At 35.3% G+C, this 22445-nt stretch overlaps 1 protein-coding gene across 3 annotated transcripts in view; it reads right to left on the bottom strand.

The window, feature by feature from the left end:
• LOC139117744 (intermembrane lipid transfer protein VPS13A-like) overlaps positions 1–22445 on the bottom strand; it is a 445282-nt gene that overhangs the window by 273753 nt on the left and 149084 nt on the right. For all 3 annotated transcript variants that reach the window (XM_070680994.1, XM_070680993.1, XM_070680995.1), the window contains 4 exons: positions 22020–22173; positions 13191–13344; positions 10614–10735; positions 37–212 (listed from right to left, as the gene is read on the bottom strand). In XM_070680994.1, the coding sequence (XP_070537095.1) occupies positions 37–212; positions 10614–10735; positions 13191–13344; positions 22020–22173 (606 nt within the window). The remainder of the gene's footprint in view (positions 1–36; positions 213–10613; positions 10736–13190; positions 13345–22019; positions 22174–22445) is intronic.

Below are 22445 nucleotides of genomic sequence, written 5' to 3'. Positions count from 1 at the left end.
GTAGTTGTAATCATGTTTATATGTATAGGTTCCTACCTGTAGATTCCCTTATCTCTCCCTGGTCTGGTATCATCCATAGTAAGATTACCTAGGATGACTTTAGTGTTCATAGAGTTATCTGTATACAGGGTACCATCTACTTTAATGAAGAACAAGTCGGCTTTGCTCAGTCCATTTGATGGATTTCTGCTGACAATACCATCCCTTCCTTCCTAAAAATACAGTAAAAATTATATAAATGGCATGTGTTCAAGTTTGATCACAATAAAACATCAAGCTGGGGCCTGGGGTACTTGGTATGTCCTTTGTACTTCCTATGTTTTAAATTTGAAATGAATGTGAAGCACTGTGTAATAGTATAAAGCTTCAAAGAGGCCAATAGAGCTCTGTTATGTTGTGATACAATCTCTATTCAAACAACACAGCTAATATGCAACAAGTCATCGTTGATGACACAGTCCCCACTTGTTAATGGGTATTTTAACTAATTACAAGTCCTCAGAGAGGATAGAGTCCTCTTCATTAATTAGGTCTGTGATTAACAAGTCATTGCCTATGACACAGTCCCCACTTTTTAATGGGTACTCTTATTAAAAGTCCTCTGAAAGGAAAGAGTCCTCTTCATTAATTAGGTCTGTGATTAAAATTACTGCCACACAGATGGGGCTTAATGGACAAAAATGAGTTCCATGGTGGTGAAAACATAAAACAATGTAAGCCGCCATACTAATTACAAAAGGTCATTAAGGTGGTTGGAAAGGCTATTTTTGCACCAATTCTTTTCTCAGAGTTAATGTCAAGTTTCAAGTGTTAGAATCAAGATATTTAGTTCAAATTTTCAGGATAACTCTCTTAGTTAATACTTTCTCCAAAGAAATTAAAAATTGTATATTTACAGCCATGATTTTGAAATATGACACCAGTAATTATTAAAAATTAATTTTCATATTTTCTTTACATATTTGAATTTAATAATAATTGGATAGTATTAATATTACCAAATTAGTTATAAATATGTTGACACTATAATTTGTAAGATTTGTACGGCAGGATTTGTAAATAAAATCTGTTTTTATGATTTTACTTGGGTTTACATATCAAAAAATTATTAAAAATTCTTTCAAATTTCAAAATATGATTTTCCAAAAAGTACTTCAAATACAGGAAAATTGTGCCGTACATATCTTATCTGTAACCTTGTTAATAGGCTGTAAAAATTCCATGTCCATATCTCATTTCAAAGGTTGGATTAAATTGGTAATAATTATGTAGGAAAACTGTTATTCTGTCAAAATGTTGAAAACAAGCCATATTTGCACCCCTCTTTTGAAGTCATAGAGCAGTCTTTTTGGTAAGTCTCACTTTTGACACCTCTTTGACACTCAAAGAATCTAAAAATGCATTTACAATAGCAATTACTCACTCTGAATGCACGCACCGCCTTGTCAAACTTTCCTGAAAAACAGCAAATAATGACTTTCCCTTTTTAAACATTTTATTAAAAGCTAGGGGACCTCTACCATAGTTAATACTCTAAGAACTCCCAAACTTCTTCTTATTTGGTCAGTTTTTCAGAAGTTTCAACAGGCTGTAACTCTGCAATGCCTTTGTGCCAAATGTGTAGTTTTTTTTATTCCACAGAGAATGTTGACTACTTTATATTTCAATAGTTTTGTTGAAGTTTATAACTGACGCTCTAGCCTTTCCAACCACCTTAAAATGAATCAATTACAGTGCGGACGCAGATATGCGATTTTTCCGTTGTTGCTAAGCATGCTTATGCCAAATTCGATCGTTGCCAAGGGGTCCTGGCGTGCGCTTCAGAGCAACATCAGACTGACTGGGTGACGGTTCAGGTAGGTGGAGCTCTCCAAATTTTCGTTTAATTTCGCCAAGTATTAAAGTTTGAGATCGAATATTTTAAGTAATCTTATTTTAAGAATACTGGTCTCCGATCAAAATTCAACCTTCATGCAGTAATTCTCCTCTAAATAATGTAAATATGCCCAAAGAAAATTGACATTGCTGACGATAGTGGATTGCATCGTTAGGAGAAAGTTGTCGGTATTATGTCCTGCTTTCTGATGTTAACATTTTCGTCTCACGGCCTTATCTTGAACAATTTTGGTAATTTCCGTGACAGATTATGTATAGGAATAGATTTTGTGAATATCGCTTCTGGAGGAGGTCATTTGACAGTACGATAGCGTATGAAATGCAGACACCTGAAAACCGGAAGTACATTAACTTTCCAGGCGATATAATTGATGATAACTTCGTTCACAATATTCATATTTAGTATCACGGTCGTTTAATCCAGTTATTTGTTAGGGAAGCATTAAGTTGACAATCTTCTTTCGCTTACTTAATGTATTATCATGCAGAATAGTTATAACCGTCGCGGTATTTCAAAAACAATACCATGCAAGTTACCCTCGAGCCACAGTCACTTGCTGTTCGATATACGGCGATGGCCGCTTTGGTATGCATTAGAAACATAGGAAGTCGGGAAATGGAATAGCCGCTATACGCACGTACAGCCGAGTTCGGAGACGGATTTTCCTGTCAAAAAGCTATAGTTTACTCAATAACCAGCATCGATGGCTTCCAATACGTCTCTGAATCCATACTTGTTATAGTTTATCGTCAATAACGATCTTCTTGCATTTTTGGGTACGATTTCCGATTCTTCTCTTGATTTTTCTCTGAGTGTCTACAATGTGACGTAGTATTAAACATGAAAAAACAAAGTCCCCTTCCTATGACCCGCGTCTTTAGCCATAGCAGTGGCTATATTTTAGCTTCACCTGTACATATAAGAGAAAATTATAGTCTAGAGGGCGATGCTGTATACTAATTAGGCTGAAGTTCATATCAAGTATAGGGAGTCTATTGGCCCGGTCTATTGGGAGTGCACATCGGATGTGCATTAAGTTTGTGAGATGAGATCCTATCAGAAACAAATGAGAGCATTTAAGTCGGACGATTCCACAGAACAGCTGATATGGAAGGATGTTTTGTGAAAATCCTGTTTTATATAACAATATCTGCTACTGATATCTGTTAATATATCATGCATGTTTATCCATTGAAGTGATAATTTTCAAAGAGTGTCATTCTTTATACAATTTACGCACTGAATTAACAATTGACTGAGGACTTGATAAATAATCATTGACAAATACTTTTAAAACATATGTATAATAAATAATAAATTTGCTTGTTTTTAATATGCATGTATATTAATAAGTGGTGTGAACTTATTCTTTCAGATCAACACTACATATACAGACGGCAAGTGAGCGTGATGCGTGACAAGACTGAAACATTTAAATTTCTTTTTGACATGTCATTACAACAATGATTTATTGCCATTAAAGACATTAATCATTATTACAATCTAGATTTGCTGCAATTTTATGAATTTTGGTTGAAAATGAACTCAAAGTTCCATTATAAGATGGTGACAGTGATATTGAAAATGTAGAAAGCGAAAAGCTGCTTGGTGTGGAAGATTCAGAGTCATTTATCATGAATTGATAGTATTGTGAAAAAATAAAGAGTAATCTTTATCTTCTTCAGAATTTAAGCATTTTAACCAGTTTCAGCAGGGCGTCAATTTTATAACAGTTTCATTTTACCATATTTTGATTATGGTCTCGGTATTTTTGGTTGTTGTAGTCAAAAGGATATGGATCACTTGAACTGTCTTTTAAAGCGGGCAATGTGACTGATTTTGAATTGTGACATTGGTACCTCATCCATTGAAATGTTTACACTTCTACAATGGTATCTGCTATCCCATCGCTATAAGTACAACCTAGTAGTGTCTGTTTATAAGGGTATGTTGTGGCCAGTCTCCTCCATACATCCGGGATATAACAACGAAGTACAAAGATCCACAAAGATTTTAAGATTTATTAGTAATAAAGCTCTACAAGTTACATTTGCTAGAACCGAATTATTTGAGCAGTCTTTTTGAGTAATTACCTGTACAACAATTTGCCTTCAGCAATAAGAAGTTGTACAAGTGTTAGAGGTTTTAAGCAGGCTTGTTACAAATTTTATCGACAAAGCGTTTTCGACACTTTTACATGAAACCTGTCTGTGTTGTAATGTTGTTGTTATCCTGTACTCTGTCTTCTGTGTATAAGTTTTCTTTGTGCTCGACCCTTGTGAAAAGAGGTGTATACCTATCATGCCTATAGAGTAGGGCCTATTGTTGTTGTATTGTTATAAGATACTTATTGCATCAAATTGTAAAAGATTTATAAAAATACGTATTTTAGTTCAGGTAAATCGCATAACCTCATCATTAATTAAACCTGTACTTTTAGAACAATAATTGTTAAAATAACTGAACTCAGGTATAGCCTTGAAGCTGTGATACATGTAATTTTTTTCCTTTTCTGGCTCAATATGCAAGTGTGCATTTCAGAAAAATCAGTGACAATCAGTAATAGTTCATTTATGTTTTTTTAGTAAATTTATATTGGCCACTTTAGAGATACAAGGCTTCAGTGAATCGCCTCATTTTTTAAGCTTAATTTTCTGCACTTTTATAGGGGAGATACTTTCTTCGGCGCAAAAGTTCAGGATGAGAAACGGTAAACGGTAGCCGACTGGTTTTGTTTGAGGCCTAGCAGCTAGGCGATGTTGCTGCGAGTGTGTGGGGGTTCGAATCCCGTTTGGGTTATAGTAAAAATATTTGAGAAACGCTACAATGAGTATCGTCGCTAGAGGGCAACCTTCACGCATGCGCTCTAGCTGTTATTTAAGGGATTTGCAAGGACTACCTGTACCTGTCAGTGCTATTTTAAGTTAACATTTCCGTCTCACGGCCTTATCGCCAAAACTGTTTCAGTTGGATGTCTGTGTAAAAGGACAGTGATAAAATCGAACTTGGAGACGAAACATGTAATGAACATGACCGGAAAATCCAGGAATGAATGAGTTGTATTTTCTGTCAAAACGCACGAGACAACATTTTGACTTCGCCATTTTTCAGCGATATAAACATGACAAGTCATCGTTGATGACACAGTCCCCACTTGTTAATGGGTACTTTGACTACAGGTCCTCAGAGAGGATAGAGTCCTCTTCATTAGGTCTGTGATAAAAATACTTTTGAATAAATTCGCTTGATACATGTCTGAGTTGTAGTTCAAGACATGAAAAAATCGTAATAAAATTGCCACACGGTGGCCATATTGGATCGTATCCCAAACAAATCAATGTGCATATGTATGACATAGGTGAATGTCCTTGTACCAACTTGGATTAAAATCGGTTGAGATATGCCTGAGTTATGGCTTTGTACATGAAAAAAATCATAACAAAATGGCCGCACAGCAGCCATATTGGATTGTATCACAAAACAAATTAAGGTGCATATATATGACATTGGTTAATGTCCTTGTACCAACTTTGAATAAATTCGCTTGATACATGTCTGAGTTATGGTTCTGGACATGAAAAAAATCATAACAAAATGGCCGCACAGCAGCCATATTGGATTGTATCACAAAACAAATTAAGGTGCATATATATGACATTGGTCAATGTCCTTGTACCAACTTTGAATAAATTCGCTTGATACATGTCTGAGTTATGGTTCTGGACATGACAAAAATCATAATAAAATGGCCGCACAGCAGCCATATTGGATTGTATCACAAAACAAATTAAGGTGCATATATATGACATTGGTCAATGTCCTTGTACCAACTTTGAATAAATTCGCTTGATACATGTCTGAGTTATGGTTCTGGACATGAAAAAACGTAATAAAATGGCCACACGGCGGCCATATTGGATCGTATCACAAAACAAATCACTGTGCATAGCTATGACATTGGTCAATGTCCTTGTACCAACTTTGAATAAAATCTGTTGAAACATGCCTGACTAATGATTCTGTACATGAAAAAATCATAATAAAATGGCCGCCTGGCGGCCATATTGGATTGTATCACAAAACAAATTGACGTGCATATGTATGACATAGGTCAATGTCCTTGTACCAAGTTTGAATAAAATCGGTTGTGATATGCCTGAGTTATGGCTCTGTACATGAAAAAATCGTAACAAAATGGCCGCACGGCGGCCATATTGGATCATATCACAAAAAAAATTGACATGCATATCTATGACATTGGTCAATGTCCTTGTACCAACTTTGAATAAAATCAGTTGAAACATGCCTGAGTTATGGCTCTGTACATGAAAAAATCGTAATAAAATGGCCGCCTGGCAGCCATATTGGATCGTACCACAAAACAAATGGACGTGCATCTGTATGACATATGAAGTAATCCTTGTACCAAGTTTGAATGAAATCGCTCCAGGCATCTCTGAGATATCTGCGTGAACGGACGGACGGACGCACGCACGCACGCACGCACTGACGCACGCACGCACGCACGGACATGACCAAACCTATAAGTCCCCCCGGACGGTGTCCGTGGGGACTAATAAGACACTAAATAATGTACGATTTGGCAAATCTAACTACTTATCTTTCAATTCGCCTAGTTATGATTAACATAAGTTGAATTCTCGATGAACTACAGGCGATATTTCTTTACAATGTGTAGCGCTAGATTTAGTGATTTTTTTTTTAATTTTCGCGTTCCATACCACCCACGAAGGAAAATCGATTTTGCGCGTCTCGGGTATCTGCGTCCGCACTGTTAGTACCTAATCAACAGGATGCTGCCAAACATTTTTGCATCCTATCCTAACGCTGACAGATTATCACCGATACCATATTTCATAAAGTTTGATGCAGTACTTTGGACATTCACCCTAAAAACAAAAATCCATTATGTAAATGCAAACCAGCAATTAATTTCTATATATAAATGATACCACTAAGAGTCACTGATTTGTATTTACAACACTATGAGATCAAAATCTGTACCAAGTTTCATCAAATTTAAAACAGTATTTGTGGATATATCATTCTAATTAGGAAAGTTCATTACATATGCAATTGCAAATTAGTTAACTTGACACTGATAAATGTCTTTTTCACTGTTAAAGCAATGTGAGCTTAACATCTGTACCAAGTTTCATGAAATTTGATGCTGTATTTCTTGACATATCAGCCTAATTACGAAAATTCAATAATTGACATGATACTGCTACATGCCGTTAAACAAATTGATCTGCACTTGTATGACATAGGTCAAATTCCTTGTGCCAACTTTGAATGAGACGGGTGGAAATATGTCTGAGTTATACTTAGCTCAGTACATGAAAAAATCATAACAAAATGGCAACCAGGCAACCATTATATTGCACTGGACTGTGAAACCAATAGACATGCTTATTTATGACATGATAGGTCAATGTCCTTGTACAAACTTTGAAAAAAATCAGTTGATACATATGCAAATTATGGTTCAGGAGATGACAAAATCATAACAAATGGTTACGAGGCAGCAATATTGCATCGGATTGTGAAAGCAATTGACATGACATGCATATTTATGACATAGGTCAATGTCTGAGAAGCAGATTTTTGAAGATGTTTTTGAACATGATTGGCAAAAAAATTGCCCCCAAAATACAATATTGCAGATTTTTTCATAATTTGAACAAATCTGACTTAAATAAAAAACCTGGGGACCTGCATACCAAATTTCAAACAAAATGGATGAATTTTTAAAGGATGAAGATGTTTTCACCAAAAATGGGAAAAATTGCCGCTAAAATACAAATATGACACTTTTCACATGATAAGACTTTGATAACACAAATGAACATGAATGCAAAATTTCAAACTAGTCTGAAAAGTGGTTTCAGAGAAGATTTTTTGTATTAAAATTGGAAAAATTGCATCAAAACTACAAAAATATGGTAATTTTGATACAATTTTCACAAATCTCAGAAATGTTACCCAGGGCAACCTGCCAGCTAAATTTCAAAGCAATCCAATCACGTTTTTTGCTCACGTGTTTACACACGTGAGCATATGTCGCAGCGATGTCTGTCTGTCTGTCTGTCTGTCTGTCTGTCCGTCTGTCCGTCTATGTGTCTGTCTGTCTGTCTGTCTGTCTGTCTGTTGGTCCGATATCTCAAAAACGGCTTATCAGATCAGAATCAAATCTGGTACATATATTCAGTTAGCAAATGGCAAGAACTGATTAGTTTTTGGTGGGTGTGGCTTGCATACTTTTGCTCATTTGCATAATTAATGATTTTAGAAAAAACGGAAACAACTGCACACAATTTGATGAGATTTGCTACAAATATTGATCACACCAAGATATATCAGCAGTGGGAACATAAAGGGGTGACATGAAAGATAGTTGCTAATTTGCATATTTAATGAACTTTCCTAATTAGGGATATATATATCTGATTTGACAAGATCAAAATTGACCAAACTTGCTACATGTATTGGAGATATTATGATACAAGCATTTTTACTTCAGCCAATTCCTAATTTACATATTTAATGAACTTTCCCAATTAGGGATACATATCTGAATTTTAATATTAAATGAATTTTCATAAATAGGGATATTTATCTGAATTGACTTGATCAAAATTGATGAAACTTACTATGTACATTAAAGACACTATAATACAATATCATTATACATCTACCATCGAGAACAATAGAATTTAGCGTGCGTTAAAAAAGCCGTGCGGAATGCGCACCCGTTATGTAACACGTACGGTTTCAAGGCGCCCCATTCCCTGCGGCTGTATCTGCGCGTTCACTGTAGAACGGTTTCAAGGGACCCCTTGGACGAGTGCCAGAACAAGTCTTGCGCGCGCTCTGTACGTACGTATGTGTGTAGTGCACACACTCCAAAACATGCAGAAGCGCGTCTGAGGTAGCGTTCCACACTGGCGCGATAAAATCAGAAGAAAAATTGTTGACATTGCACGAAAACGGTCACTACTCCGATTTTTTATGCCCCGATCAGGAATGTAAGATGTATAATAATAAGGTTATTACAAAAATACCGCAAAGGATGCACTCGGACATTGGCGCAGCGCATCGCCTCCGCTTGGCGTCAGGCGATACGCTGCGCCAATGTCCTTGTGCATCCTTTGTTGTATTTTCGTAATAACCTCATATTATTGAAAGTCATTCAGCATTTTCTCTTCAGCCAATTCCTAATTTGCATATTTAATGATCTTTCCTAATTAGAGATATATGTCTGAATTGACTTGACCAAAGTTGACAAAAATTTGCTACACATATTGCAGATACCATGATACAACATTATTGACAATCATTAAGCATTTTTACTTAAGCTGATTCCTAATTTACATATTTAATGAACTTTGCTTATTAGGGATATATACCGGGATTTACTTGATCAAAGTTGGCAAAACATGCTATGTATGTACATTGATGATTATACCAGGTACTAGCTCAAAACAATATCGAAAGTCATTTCACATTTTCATGTCAGCTAATTTATAATTTGCATATCTAATCAGCTTTCACAGCTCGGCATATATGGCTTGAAGGACTTTGCCAACGGTAATTACACTTGCTAGATAAAGTGATACAATAAGAGCAGTCAAATAACTTTAATATTTTTATTTTAGCTAATTACATATTTGTATATTTCATGACCTTTTAGAATTAATCGGCGGTGATTATTGTTCATTATGTTGATCATAATAATTTCAATGAAGTTGCAAACATGTGGCAAAGGTTCAAATTTACACATAACTTCAATATATAATGAAACGTGAGCATTTTCAGTTCATATCTGGTTGAGAAGATACTTGGAATGTGAACAGTTGATGGACACCACCAGATGACAGGCCACAAAGGACAACTATCTATCTGATAATATCAAAGTTGTCTGACCAGCAGTTTAGAAGGAGAAGCTAAAAATTGAATTAAAAATACAAATTTGCATATATTATCACAATTAGAACAAATCTGATTAAAGTCATCTTTGGGGACCTGTAATCCAAATATTAAAGGATTCACAAGCTGGCTTGAAGAAGTAGGTTTGAATGTAAAACGTTGACAGACGCAGGACAACAGACACTGCCACACATCCATCTATAAGATAAGCTCCGTGTCACTGACAGCGAAGCAAATCATTCAAAATATAAGTTGAATAACACCTGTCTGAATAAAGTTTATATATCTTCACACTTTATTCAAGTTAATGGGTACACTTCTTTAAAAGTTATATCAATGGCTGGATAGATGGTTATACATTCATACATACATACCATGAGGCAACCACCCCATTAATACTTAACCGGACCTTGTTATTGAAAACTCAGTTTTGTCTGGGTTGCAACTTAATCCCTGTATGTTTTTTTATTATTGCACAGGTAGATAGCTGGTACACAGTGTTGACATTCAGCCTCAATGACCAAGCATTATCGTCATTGGAGATTAATTTCCCTATTCTATTAGGAAGTCTATTCAGCAAGCTATCACCAGTAATGCTCAGACACACAATGTCCTTGTCATGAGATAAAGAATATGGGTTTGCTGTCTCATGTTTTTAATGCAGTGGTTGCCTCATGCATACATGTCACCTGTACTATAGCTTCAATTGTCATATATACAACGCATGTTAGCTAAAAAAGCCTGTTTTTCTTTTCACTATACTTACCAGATTCGTCTTTCCTGTGTATAATGCTGTTGATATACTTTCAACTTCAAAACTAAACACAAGGTTTGTCCACACATGATCAGTGTTTGTCAGTTCAGCTGAAGTTTTTTCTTTCTTACTGACTACAATGAATGAAAGAGAAAAATTTTTTTCAACATTGTATAAAAGGATTTATCCAAACATCAGGTGTATTATTGTTAGTAATAAAATAAACAAATATCATACAAGGTTACACAAACTTGAAGTCCAAAACAAAATGAGAAAGAAAAGCTGATGTTTCAATCAATATGTAGACAAAGTCCTGAAAACAATTCTATAAGAACATTCCAGAGAATATTCACACCAAATTTCAAAGCACTGAGGCAAATTCCTTAATATTCAATTTTTTTATGAGAAATTTGCGTAAATAGACGGATGGACACATGCATACATGTATGAACGGAAGTATACACAATATCTTATAGGTTTTATAGACCTTTAGCTTGTGATATTCATAGTCAAGTGCATTTGAAAAAATGTTGATGCGCTGTCCATTGAACTATGAAATGATCGGCAACTGTTGCAACTGTTGATCACACACACTTATGCAATATACCATGCAACCTCCAATATCATAATTTGTGATACAATCTGCAATACTAAAGTAAAGGTGTCCTCTTCTAATATTGTATTGCATAGAATTAATGTAGAAAATATTTGGTCTCTCTAAGGTCTGTGGTTGAACAATAGGCAACTATTAAAGTTGACATGTAATAATGGGCATTCTTTGGAGCTTCCACTGGTAAAGATGCTGCCACACCTACAAAATAATGGTATATCCCAAACTGCCACCAAGTTAAATAAATATAACAGTATCATAGACAAACTGGAAACTTCTAAGTACAAACCTATATATATCAAGGAGCCTGTGGCATCACATGTGTACATCTGTTTTAAAGCCCTTCTAATCAAATTTGAAAGCAAACCAGGGATTTGTATAGAAGCCATTACTTGACTTACATAGACAACAATTCCATAAATACACCAGTACAATATGACAATGGAAAGAAACAACCACCTTTCAAACAACCTTCATGGAAGAAGAGAACTTTTCTTTACTTCAGAGCGTATTTTGCTCAAAAATAATATTTTTCCAAATATTCATTCAATTTTAACTAATTTGTTGACCAAAGATTAAATTAAATTATTGGTTAAGTTCACCTTTTAGCTTGTCAAGCAATCGTAAGTTGCATGATAAAGAAGTGTTAATTTATGCAAATGTATGGAAATCACCCGATTCCTGGCTTCTCTTTTCTCCCAAATTCAATATTTCTAGAGAAACTCCACTCTGGCTGGGTCAAATTTTCTGAAATTTTCACATTATGTTCTTTAAATGCTATATAACAAAACAACTATTTTATTTGGCAATAAACTTCTCACATTTTCAATATGAAGTATTTTAAATTTGCTTATCACATTTTTAAATCACTTTTTTGAGTGTCAGTGTTTCAACCCATGCCATTTTAGAATGAGGATAGATAAATGCGTGATAAAATAGTCATTTTTTTTCCCTCTTATACTTTTGTTACAGTGAAATATTACATTTCAGAAAATAGTGCCAAGTTTTTGACTTAAATTAATTTTTATCATTGATACCAAAATTGAGTTTTACCCCAAAGATGCAATCCTTCATCCTTCGAGTAAATTATTGCTACCATAAATTATTGATACAATACTTTTTGAAAATATACAGTATGAAGGGTTTCCTTGTCATCTTAGATGAGAAATATTACTTTGAAAAAACTCTGTTTGCAACGTGAAGCTCCATTTAAATAATCCTTGAGATGTCGCCATTTGCACAAATTCATTAATTATGCAAACAACCAATGCAGACCACATCTACCAAAATACAATCACATTTAGATCTTACCATGATGATACTATGTACTAATTTGCATGACATTCTGACTGACAGTATTCAAGTTATAACTGATGACTTGTAAAATCCCATGAATAGGCTGCCTGGCAGGCATATTGGTTTTGATGACAAAATAATTGATGTGCATATATATATATATATATATATATATATATATAATATATATATATATATATATATATATATATATATATAATATATATATATATATATATATATTATATATATATATATATATATATATATATGTGTGTGTGTGTGTGTGTGTGTGTGTGTGTGTTTTTCAAACACCAAGTTGGAAACAAATTTTCCAGCCATATCTAAGAAACAGCTCTGGACAAAGGCAGGCAGGGATGGATGGATGAACAGAACCAAAGCCATACGTCCCAAAATTCTGGACTTCATCCAGCGGGGACTAATATTAAGGGTTAACAACACAATATAGTATTATTTTGGAAAAAAGGTTATGAAGACATTACGGAAAGTCTTTAATATTGAAGGTGTTAGATTAGACATGCTTTAAAATATAAAATGTCAACTGACCATTCAAATATGACTGGGAAAATTTATTTTGCAATGTACCATATATTACAAAATGAATTGTCCCAGTCATATTTGAATGGTTATGGACTTGAAATCATACCCATGTTATAGCTTACCTTTTTTCTTTTCTTCAGCTGTACTTTTCACTTCATCATTGCTGCTGTCAGAACTGTCTGTAGCATCACTCTTTGTCTCCAGCTTTTTCCCTTCACCAAGATTTTCCTCAAGTATTGCCATCAACATAGCAAAGTCATTTTGCTCTAGTGAAATCTGCATGAATATAAATGATCTATCAGTCTACTGAAATACTGTTTTCAACTTTAATGAAAACTGATGTTGAAATCCTTGTGTTAAAAGGTATATTTTAAGGAGTATCGAAAACAAACAAGTGAGGGACCAAGTGCAGGACATGCAGACCGTATAATATGGGACTTTGCAGGACTTGTTGCAGTGTACATGTATATGGCACTCTGCCGGAACCTCCCGCAGAGTGTACCCCAGATTTGAACTGAAAATGCTCACGTGTTTCATTATGTATTACAGTTATGTGCAAATCTGAACCTTTGCCACATGTTTGCAACTTCATTGAAAATATTATGATCACCATAATGAACAATATTCACCACTGATCAATTCTAAAGGTCATTAAGTATTCAAATATGTAATTAGCTGAAATAAAAATACTAACTTTGACTGCTATCATTGTATCACTACTTTATATGGCAAGTGTAATTGCCTTTTGCCAAGCCCTTCAAGCCATATATGCCAAACTGTGAAAGCTTATTAGATATAGAAATTATAATAGCTGACATGAAAACGTGAAATGACTTTCAATAATGTTTTAACCTGGTATAATCATCATTGTACATAGCATGTTTTGCCAACTTTGATCAAGTAAATATTTGTAATTAGAAAAGATAATTGAAAATCCAAATTAGGAATTGACTGAATAATCTCATTAAATATGCAAATTAGGAATTGCCTAAAGAAAAAATGCTTAATGATTTTCAATAATGTTGTATCATAGTATCTTCAATATATGTAGCAAGTTTTGTCAACTTTGGTCATGTCGATTCAGATATATATCCCCAATTAGGAAAGTTCATTAATATGCAAATTAGGAATTGGCTGAAATTAAAATGCTTCATGACTTTCAATAATATTGTATTATAGTGTCTTTAACGTACATAGCAAGTTTCTTCAACTCTGATCCAGTCAATTCAAATATATATCCCCAATTAGGAAATCAATTGCAGCTTTAAACTGCAAAAGTTACTGAGTATAACAAAGTAGTAGTTGTCACTAAGAAAACAAATGCTAAACATCTTGGTAAAAGGTGAAACATCTATCTCTTCCATACAATTACAATTTTTGCAATAAGAAGAGTTGGTAGCTGAACAACAACGGCCTTGAGTACAAATCCTCCTTTTTAAGTGTCAAACAAATACTAGTCCTAAGCACTATTTCTGTTGAGTAATAAATGCTCAATTAGCTGTAACTTTAAAGGCTATTTATTCTGAAATTTTCGTATCAACTATTTTTTAGCTGAATTCCAATAGCGCTGATCTCGATTTCAGGTTTGTCACTAAATATAGCTGCACGGGCGACTTCGGACACCGCTGCCTGAAATTCGGACAAATTTTATTATTGCATGGGCTGTTGTTGTTGCAACTTGTAGTCTGAGCCATAAATTCACAAGAATTAGTGTGACTTTTTGTATGCATTATAACACTAGCAGGTTTTATTTTCATTGTGCTTGCCGAAACTGCGGACAAATATTTATTTTTGCATATTAATGACAGAGAACTGACATTAAGTGATCAGGGCTATTGAATACTAAAATGCTAAATATTCTGCATGTCAAGACAGCAATGCCAAATGGCCATTGCCATTGCTAATTTTGAAAACTCAATTCTAATCCGGACTTTAAAATGACCAAACAAGTCATCGTTGATGAAACAGTCCCCACTTGTTAATGGGTACTTTGATTACAAGTCCTCAGAGAGGATAGAGTCCTCTTCATTAATTAGGTCTGTGATAAAAATACTTTGATACAGATGGCGCTCAATGGTCAAGAATGAGTTCCATGGTGATGAAAACATAAAACCAATGTAAGCTACCATCCTAAAGTTCATAAAATGAGTCAACTAGGAATTAATCAACAGGATGTTGCAAAACATTTTTGCATAAAATCCTAATTAACAGATTATCACTGGTACCATGTTTCATAAAGTTTGATGCAGTATTTACAACACTATGAGATCAACATCTGTATCAAGTTTCATCAAATTTGACATTGTATTAATTTGTGGCTATATCACTCTTATTAGGAAAGTTCATTACATATGCAATTACAAATTAATTAAAATGACACTGATAAATGTCTTTTTTCAATGTTAAAGCAATGTGAGCTTAACATCTGTACAAAGTTTCATGAAATTTTGTGCAGTATTTCTTGACATATATATCAGCCTACTTACGAAACTTCAATAATTGACATGTTACTGCTACATGACGTGAAACAAATTGACGAGCATATGTATGAAATAGGTCAATGTCCTTGTACCAACTTTGAATATGATACTGGTGGAAATATGTCTGAGTTATGGCTCTGTACATTAGAAAATTGTAACAAAACCACCGCCATGCAGCGATATTTGATCTTACTAGTTAAAACATAGGGCCAAAGTCCCTGAAGCTACTATAGACATGGATACAAAATTAAGTATTTCCTGACTGTATGAAATTATCTCACTAAGGTCATCCTAGGGACATGTAAACCAAATATTAAAACTGTCTGTCCAGCAGTTTTGAAAAAAACAAGCGACTCAACAGTTGACAGAGCTCTGCTGTGTTATGTAGAGAATAACCTTTAGAGACACATGTATTGGTGAAGAAGGTGGATATCTTTGATAGCTCATTTCAGGATGGCCTGACCAAAAATGGTAAAAAATTCCGTAAAAATACAGATTTGCATATTTCATCAGACTATATTAGTCTATAATAGCAAATAAACGAGAGTTAATTACATTCTAATTAAAGTAAACAAGACTTGCTTAAATCAAGATTTACGTCATAAAAAAACAGCATATCTGTCAGGTTATAAAGAATCTTGAGCTGGTTATCTTTTAATATATTATTTTCATCCTATTAACCAAGCACATTTTAACTTTCAAATTAACTTGTAAGTAAGTTCTGTTGAATAAGTTGAGACTGTACGTACTCAGAGAAAGCACACAAGAAGTTCAAGGTCATCAAGAGCATTATAAGGAATCATGTTACACTTTCATTGCACTGTTTACACAGATTGCATAAGTGCTATAAACAGCACATGAGGAATCTTACAGCCCAGCTTTACCATAAAAACCCCATCACTTTGACCACTCTTTTAATTGACCACTCTGTTTTTTCCTCAAAAAGTAATCTTATTTTATCCTTACCAAGTCAACCATAAATGGAAATTAGAACTTTCTCTATCTCTATTTATTTGACCACCCTATCATGACAAACTATTATGAGCAATTTCTTTTCGATAACATAAATGGTAGTTCAGAATATATCAAAGTTGGGATACAGGAAAGTTGCCTTTACATGTTTTAATCCTCCAAGATGGTAAGCATTTCACTATGAACTGTCAAAAAAAGTTGAACTTTCTGATAATTCAACACTAAAATTATTTTGGCTTTGATGGTTTCCTAATTAATTCAATTATTTAAAATCATATTAATTATTTTTTTCTGGGTGAATTGATAGGGTTTATACAGTACAAGAATTACATACAATGTAAGTCAAATTTTGACCAAAAATGACAAAAAAATTCCTTAAAAATACACATTTGCATATTTCATCACAATTTGAACAAATCTAAGTTGGGTTATCCCTAGGGACCCGTATACCAATAACAAAGCTGTCTGACCAGCAGTTATGAAGAAGAAGATTTTTTACCAAAAACACCTTTTTTGGCATTAATTTGCCTATTTTCAACAATATCACAAAATTAAAAAAAAAACGGTTTCTCAAAATCATATTTTTCATCTACACAACAAATATCAAATCAGTAAGTACTGCGGTTCTCAAGATATTTGAGTGGACGGACGCCTCACAAACGGACATACATACATACATACATACATACATACATACATACATACATACAGACTGACGACGGACGCCGGACGGATACCCATCCCAATAGCTTCTATAGACTATAGTCTATAGTAGCTAAAAATCAACACGTATATGAATAAAATAAGTAAACGTCCATGTACCAATTTCGAATAAGATCAGTTGAGACTTGCCAGAGTTATGGCTCTCGACATGGAACAACCATAACAAATTGCTACCATGTGGCCATATTGGACCATCTCGTGAAACCAATCGACATACATATGTATAAATAAGTCAATGTCCTTGTACCAACTTTGAATAAATTTGCTTGATACATGTCTGAGTTATGGTTCCGGACATGAAAAAATCGGAAAAAAATGGCCACACGGCGGCCATATTGGATTGTATCACAAAACAAATCAATGTGCATATGTATGACATAGGTCAATGTCCTTGTACTAAGTTTGAATAAAATTGGTGAATAAAATCAGTTGAGACGTGCCCAAGTTTTGGCTAAGGACGTGAACAAATTGTAACAAAATGGCTGTCATGCAGCCATATTGGATCATATCATGAAACAAATTGATGTACATATGTATGACATAGGTTAATGTCCTTGTATAAACTTTGAATAAAATCGGTTGAGATATGCCTGAGTATTATGGCTCTTTACATTAAAAAATCGTAATAAAATGGCCGCACGGCAGCCATATTGGATCAAATCACATAACAAATTAACATGCATATGTATGACATTAGTCAATCTCCTTGTACCAACTTTGAATAAATTCATTTGATACATGTCTGAGTATTATGGCTCTGTACATGAAAACATCGTAACAAAATGGCCGCACGTCAGCCATATTGGATCATACCACTAAACAAATTGACATGCATATCTATGACATTGGTCAATGTCAAGTTGAAGTTGTACCAGCTTTGAATAAAATCGGTTGAAACATATCTGAGTTATGGCTCTGTACATGACAAAATCATAATAACATGGCTGCCTGGCGGCCATATTGGATCGTATCACAAAACAAATTGACGTGCATATGTATGACATAGGTCAATGTCCTTGTACCAACTTTGAATAAAATCAGTTGAAACATGTCTGACTTATGGCTCTGTACATGAAAAAATTGTAATAAAATGGCCGCCTGGTGGCCATATTGGATCATATAAAAAACAAACTGACGTGCATATCTATGACGTTGGTTAATGTCCTTGTACCAACTTTGAATAAAATCAGTAGAAACATGTCTGAGTTATGGCTTTGTACATGAAAAAATCGTAGCAAAATGGCCGCACGGCAGCCATATTGGATCGTATCACAAAACAAATTGACGTGCATATCTATGACATTGGTTAATGTCCTTGTACCAACTTTGAATAAAATCAGTTGAAACATGTCTGAGTTATGGCTTTGTACATGAAAAAATCGTAATAAAATGGCCGCCTGGCGGCCATATTGGATCGTATCACAAAACAAATCAACGTGCATCTGTATGACATATGAAGTAATCCTTGTACCAAGTTTGAATGAAATCGCTCCTTGCATCTCTGAGATATCTGCGTGAACGGACGCACACACGCACACACGCACGCACGCACGGACATGACCAAACCTATAAGTCCCCCCCGGACGGTGTCCGTGGGGACTAAAAATACATTCAAAGTAAGAGCAACTTCAACCGCGTACGAACTATTTCACCGGCGGTACCTGCTTGCCCCGGTGCAGATCCAATATCGTGATCAATCGCAGATCGCAGAAAAGCTGATGGAAATTGAGTTCCGTTCATTATTCGAAGCTAAACCGGTCAAGAATTGTTTTCAATCCTTTTTATATGGAGACCAAAACAATTTCATGCACTTCCGCTGATTTGAAAACTTTGAGGGAGAAATCAACTTGTGAAACGATCGATCTTCCCTTACGGTACACTGCAGTCCGCTACAACAGGAGGTGCACATGTACACTTTACGTACAGTGGTTGATGTACCCCTTTACGATAGGTAATCTGATTTATATTGAAATGTTCGTATGACATTCGCGTTTTTGCGACATTTAAGTAAATTGCTGCGACATTGCGAATGAAGGAAGGGCAAAACGCGCCCTATTTTCGAGCATACTATCTGTGTTTGTTTTTCAGATTTCCTCCAAACACCTACCCTGCATGCGGACGGCACACAAATAATAATGTTAAATCATATGATCTTCAATATACCGTATTCCTCCGATTCTAAAACCCCCTTTTCAGAACCAAAAGTGACGGAAAACATGTGGGAGGTTGTATAAATGGATGTCTCCGCGAAATCGAACGTCGTAGTTAATTTATGCTAATTGATGCAATGTTATGCAAATTCTATGCCGATGTTGTTTTATTCACGTGAGCGCTGCAGACAACTCATACTTTGTGATATCAACTCATGGCCATGCTGCGTCGATACTGACAGTCGAATCTATACGGTATAAATTAATGGAGATCGACAAATTTTTAAATTTAGCGTATTTGCCATACCCTCTTTTGCTAAACAATACGATAGCAATAAATCTTCGTATTTTGTGTATAGATAATCACCACGATACTTCGTTGCAACAAGTACGCTCCAGCAGCAGCTAACTCCTCAGCATGGCCGCAAAGGTCAGACAAGGAGTAAAGGGAAAGTCCCTAAAGTTCCGCTGGCTGTGATTGGTCAATTCACGCAATAGGTCAAAGGTGTCAGTGCATAAGGTCAAGGTAAAATTCTGTTCAGCACATGCATACAGTGTGGTGCACGGTGTCCGTCCGATGTTTTCTATTTACGATTTTCAATTAGCATACTCCTTAAAATAAACGATCAATTACACGTTGTGAGTTTTATTATTTTGCTCCTACGGTAGTTTCAACAAGTCTAACCGTATCTCGAAATGAAATGTGATCTTACGAAAAGGCAGGCGCTAGGCTCGAACTGATAAAGTGTTGAAGCATTGGCCGGCTGGCGAAGACGAAAGATTGCTAGGCCAATATGCTTATAATTTGATGAATTGAATTTTTGGCAATAAAACTTTGAAGTTTTTTTTTTATTTGTATCGATTAACGAAATGTCTCTTGATGTGGAATTCAGTCATCTATGATCATCTGTTCGGAATGGTACGAACATGCATGTTTTTGTTCTAACTGTAAGTGTATAGGGCCGTTTATGAAGTTGGGTATTTTTCCCTCGCAAGACTTCGAAAGCATGCATAATCTTGAAAATCTGTTACACTATCGCCTACTCATTGCCGGGACTAGTTCAGGAAAAGGACACACACAAGCAAGAAATGCCGTTCAAACAATAAATACATTGATAACATGAAAAAAAAATGTACAAAATTGATAAAACATTAAAGAATTTTCAGTTCATGCGCGGAAGAAACTTCGGATGTCGCGTTTGTCGATACAATTGCCCTCTTCATCGAAGTCAAACCCATCGAAGTCTATATCGTCATCTTACCCCTCGTCATCAAACACAAGTCCCATCAAACACGAGTCCCAGGGCTTCATTTGATAAGTCATCATCGAGTACCGGAATCTCCTCGGAAATCATGTTGTCTTCAGTTCCGTCGAGCGCATTCACGATACCCGTGGAAAGGAACGATTTTTTCACCACGTGAAATGAGCGAATCTTACTTGATCAACACGTTCAAAAACCCGACTATCGTAATGTTCATGTTATGGTAGCCAAATGGCATCGAAATATTTGATTTGTACTTGATCAAGATGTTCAAAAATCTGATTATTTTGACGTTAGCAAAATGACAGTGATGAATAGACGGCATTGTACTAGATCGAGACATTCAAAAATCCAACTCTACGTGGCGAAATCCAAGTGGAATTTTATCGCCAGGAACGACAGAACTGTTCCCGATTGACATGTTCCAACACCAAACAATAGTGTGCTTGATTTGAGGTTTGATACTTCACTTTGGCACTTGTTTGTGACTTTGATTAGCGATGTAGGTGTCGCGGATATCCTTGTCTCATTACGTGACAATGGCTCTATTGTTCCAGTCAGAATTTGGGTGTACCCCCCTGGGGGGCGTTATAAACGAACTAACGGCCAATTACGAATAGATAAAATAATCCTGGGGGCGTTATAAACGGGCAGGGTTTTACCAAGTTTGGTCAATTTTGATCAAGTCAAATCAGATATATATCCCTAATTAGGAAAGTTCATTAAATATGCAAACTAGCAACTATCTTTCATGTCACCCCTTAATTGCTCCCACTGCTGATATATCTTGACGTGATCAACATTTGTAGCAAATATCATCAAACTGTGTGCCGTCATTCTCAATGTATATCCGTTTTTTCTAAAATCATTAACTATGCAAATGAGCAAAAAGTAAGCAAGCCACACCCACCAAAAACTAATCAGTTCTTGCCATTTGCAAATTCAATCTATGTACCAGATTTGATTATGATCTGATGAGCCATTTTTGAGATATCGGGCGCACAGACAGACGGACAGACAGACAGACAGACAGACAGACATCGCTGCGACATTAGCCTACGTGTGTTTACACATGAGCTAAAAATATGGGACTCTGCGACAATGGGCACTCTCAACGATACGAATGGGACACTTTCATCAAGTACAAACTACACTGGTATGTGCTTACTGTTTGTAAGTGCTCACTGCACCTACATACATACATACACACACATTCATACATACCGGTACATATAAGCAGACACACAGAAAAGCAGACACATTATCAATGAAGTTCGAGTTACCAATATATTTTTGGCAAATACAAGTTAACCTAGTACAGTCTTTACATTGTACAATTTTATTTGATGATAATTATTTCCTACCTTTAAAGCAGGTAGCTTGCCCCTGATTGTAATATTTGGTATTTTGTGATACCAGGATGCTGCTAAATTCCTTTTAATATCAACAGTGATATCAACAGGCTCCAATATCAAGAGTTCAGATCTGATAATATCCTCAGAGTCTGTCATTAAGGACCTGAAACCATTATCAACGTCATGAAAAGAAGTATGTAATTAGTAAGCACAGTGAAATTGCTCAGAAAATGACTGTTAATTTATTTGAAAATACCATCAATGATACTTTGCTCAAATTTGGTAACATTTGGCGGCCAGTGTGAGAGTACGTACAACATTTAATAGCTTCTGTGGACCATAGCCTGCAACATTCATAATGTAAAGTGCATTTGAATACATTTTAATGCACCGTCCTTAAAAGTTTGTAATGGGAGGCAACTGTTGAAATGGACA

This window comes from Ptychodera flava, chromosome 18 (assembly GCF_041260155.1).
Source record: "Ptychodera flava strain L36383 chromosome 18, AS_Pfla_20210202, whole genome shotgun sequence".
Lineage (NCBI taxonomy): Eukaryota > Metazoa > Hemichordata > Enteropneusta > Ptychoderidae > Ptychodera > Ptychodera flava.
The sequence above is the reverse complement of the archived record's forward strand: the minus strand, read 5'-3'. Positions and strand labels throughout refer to the sequence as shown.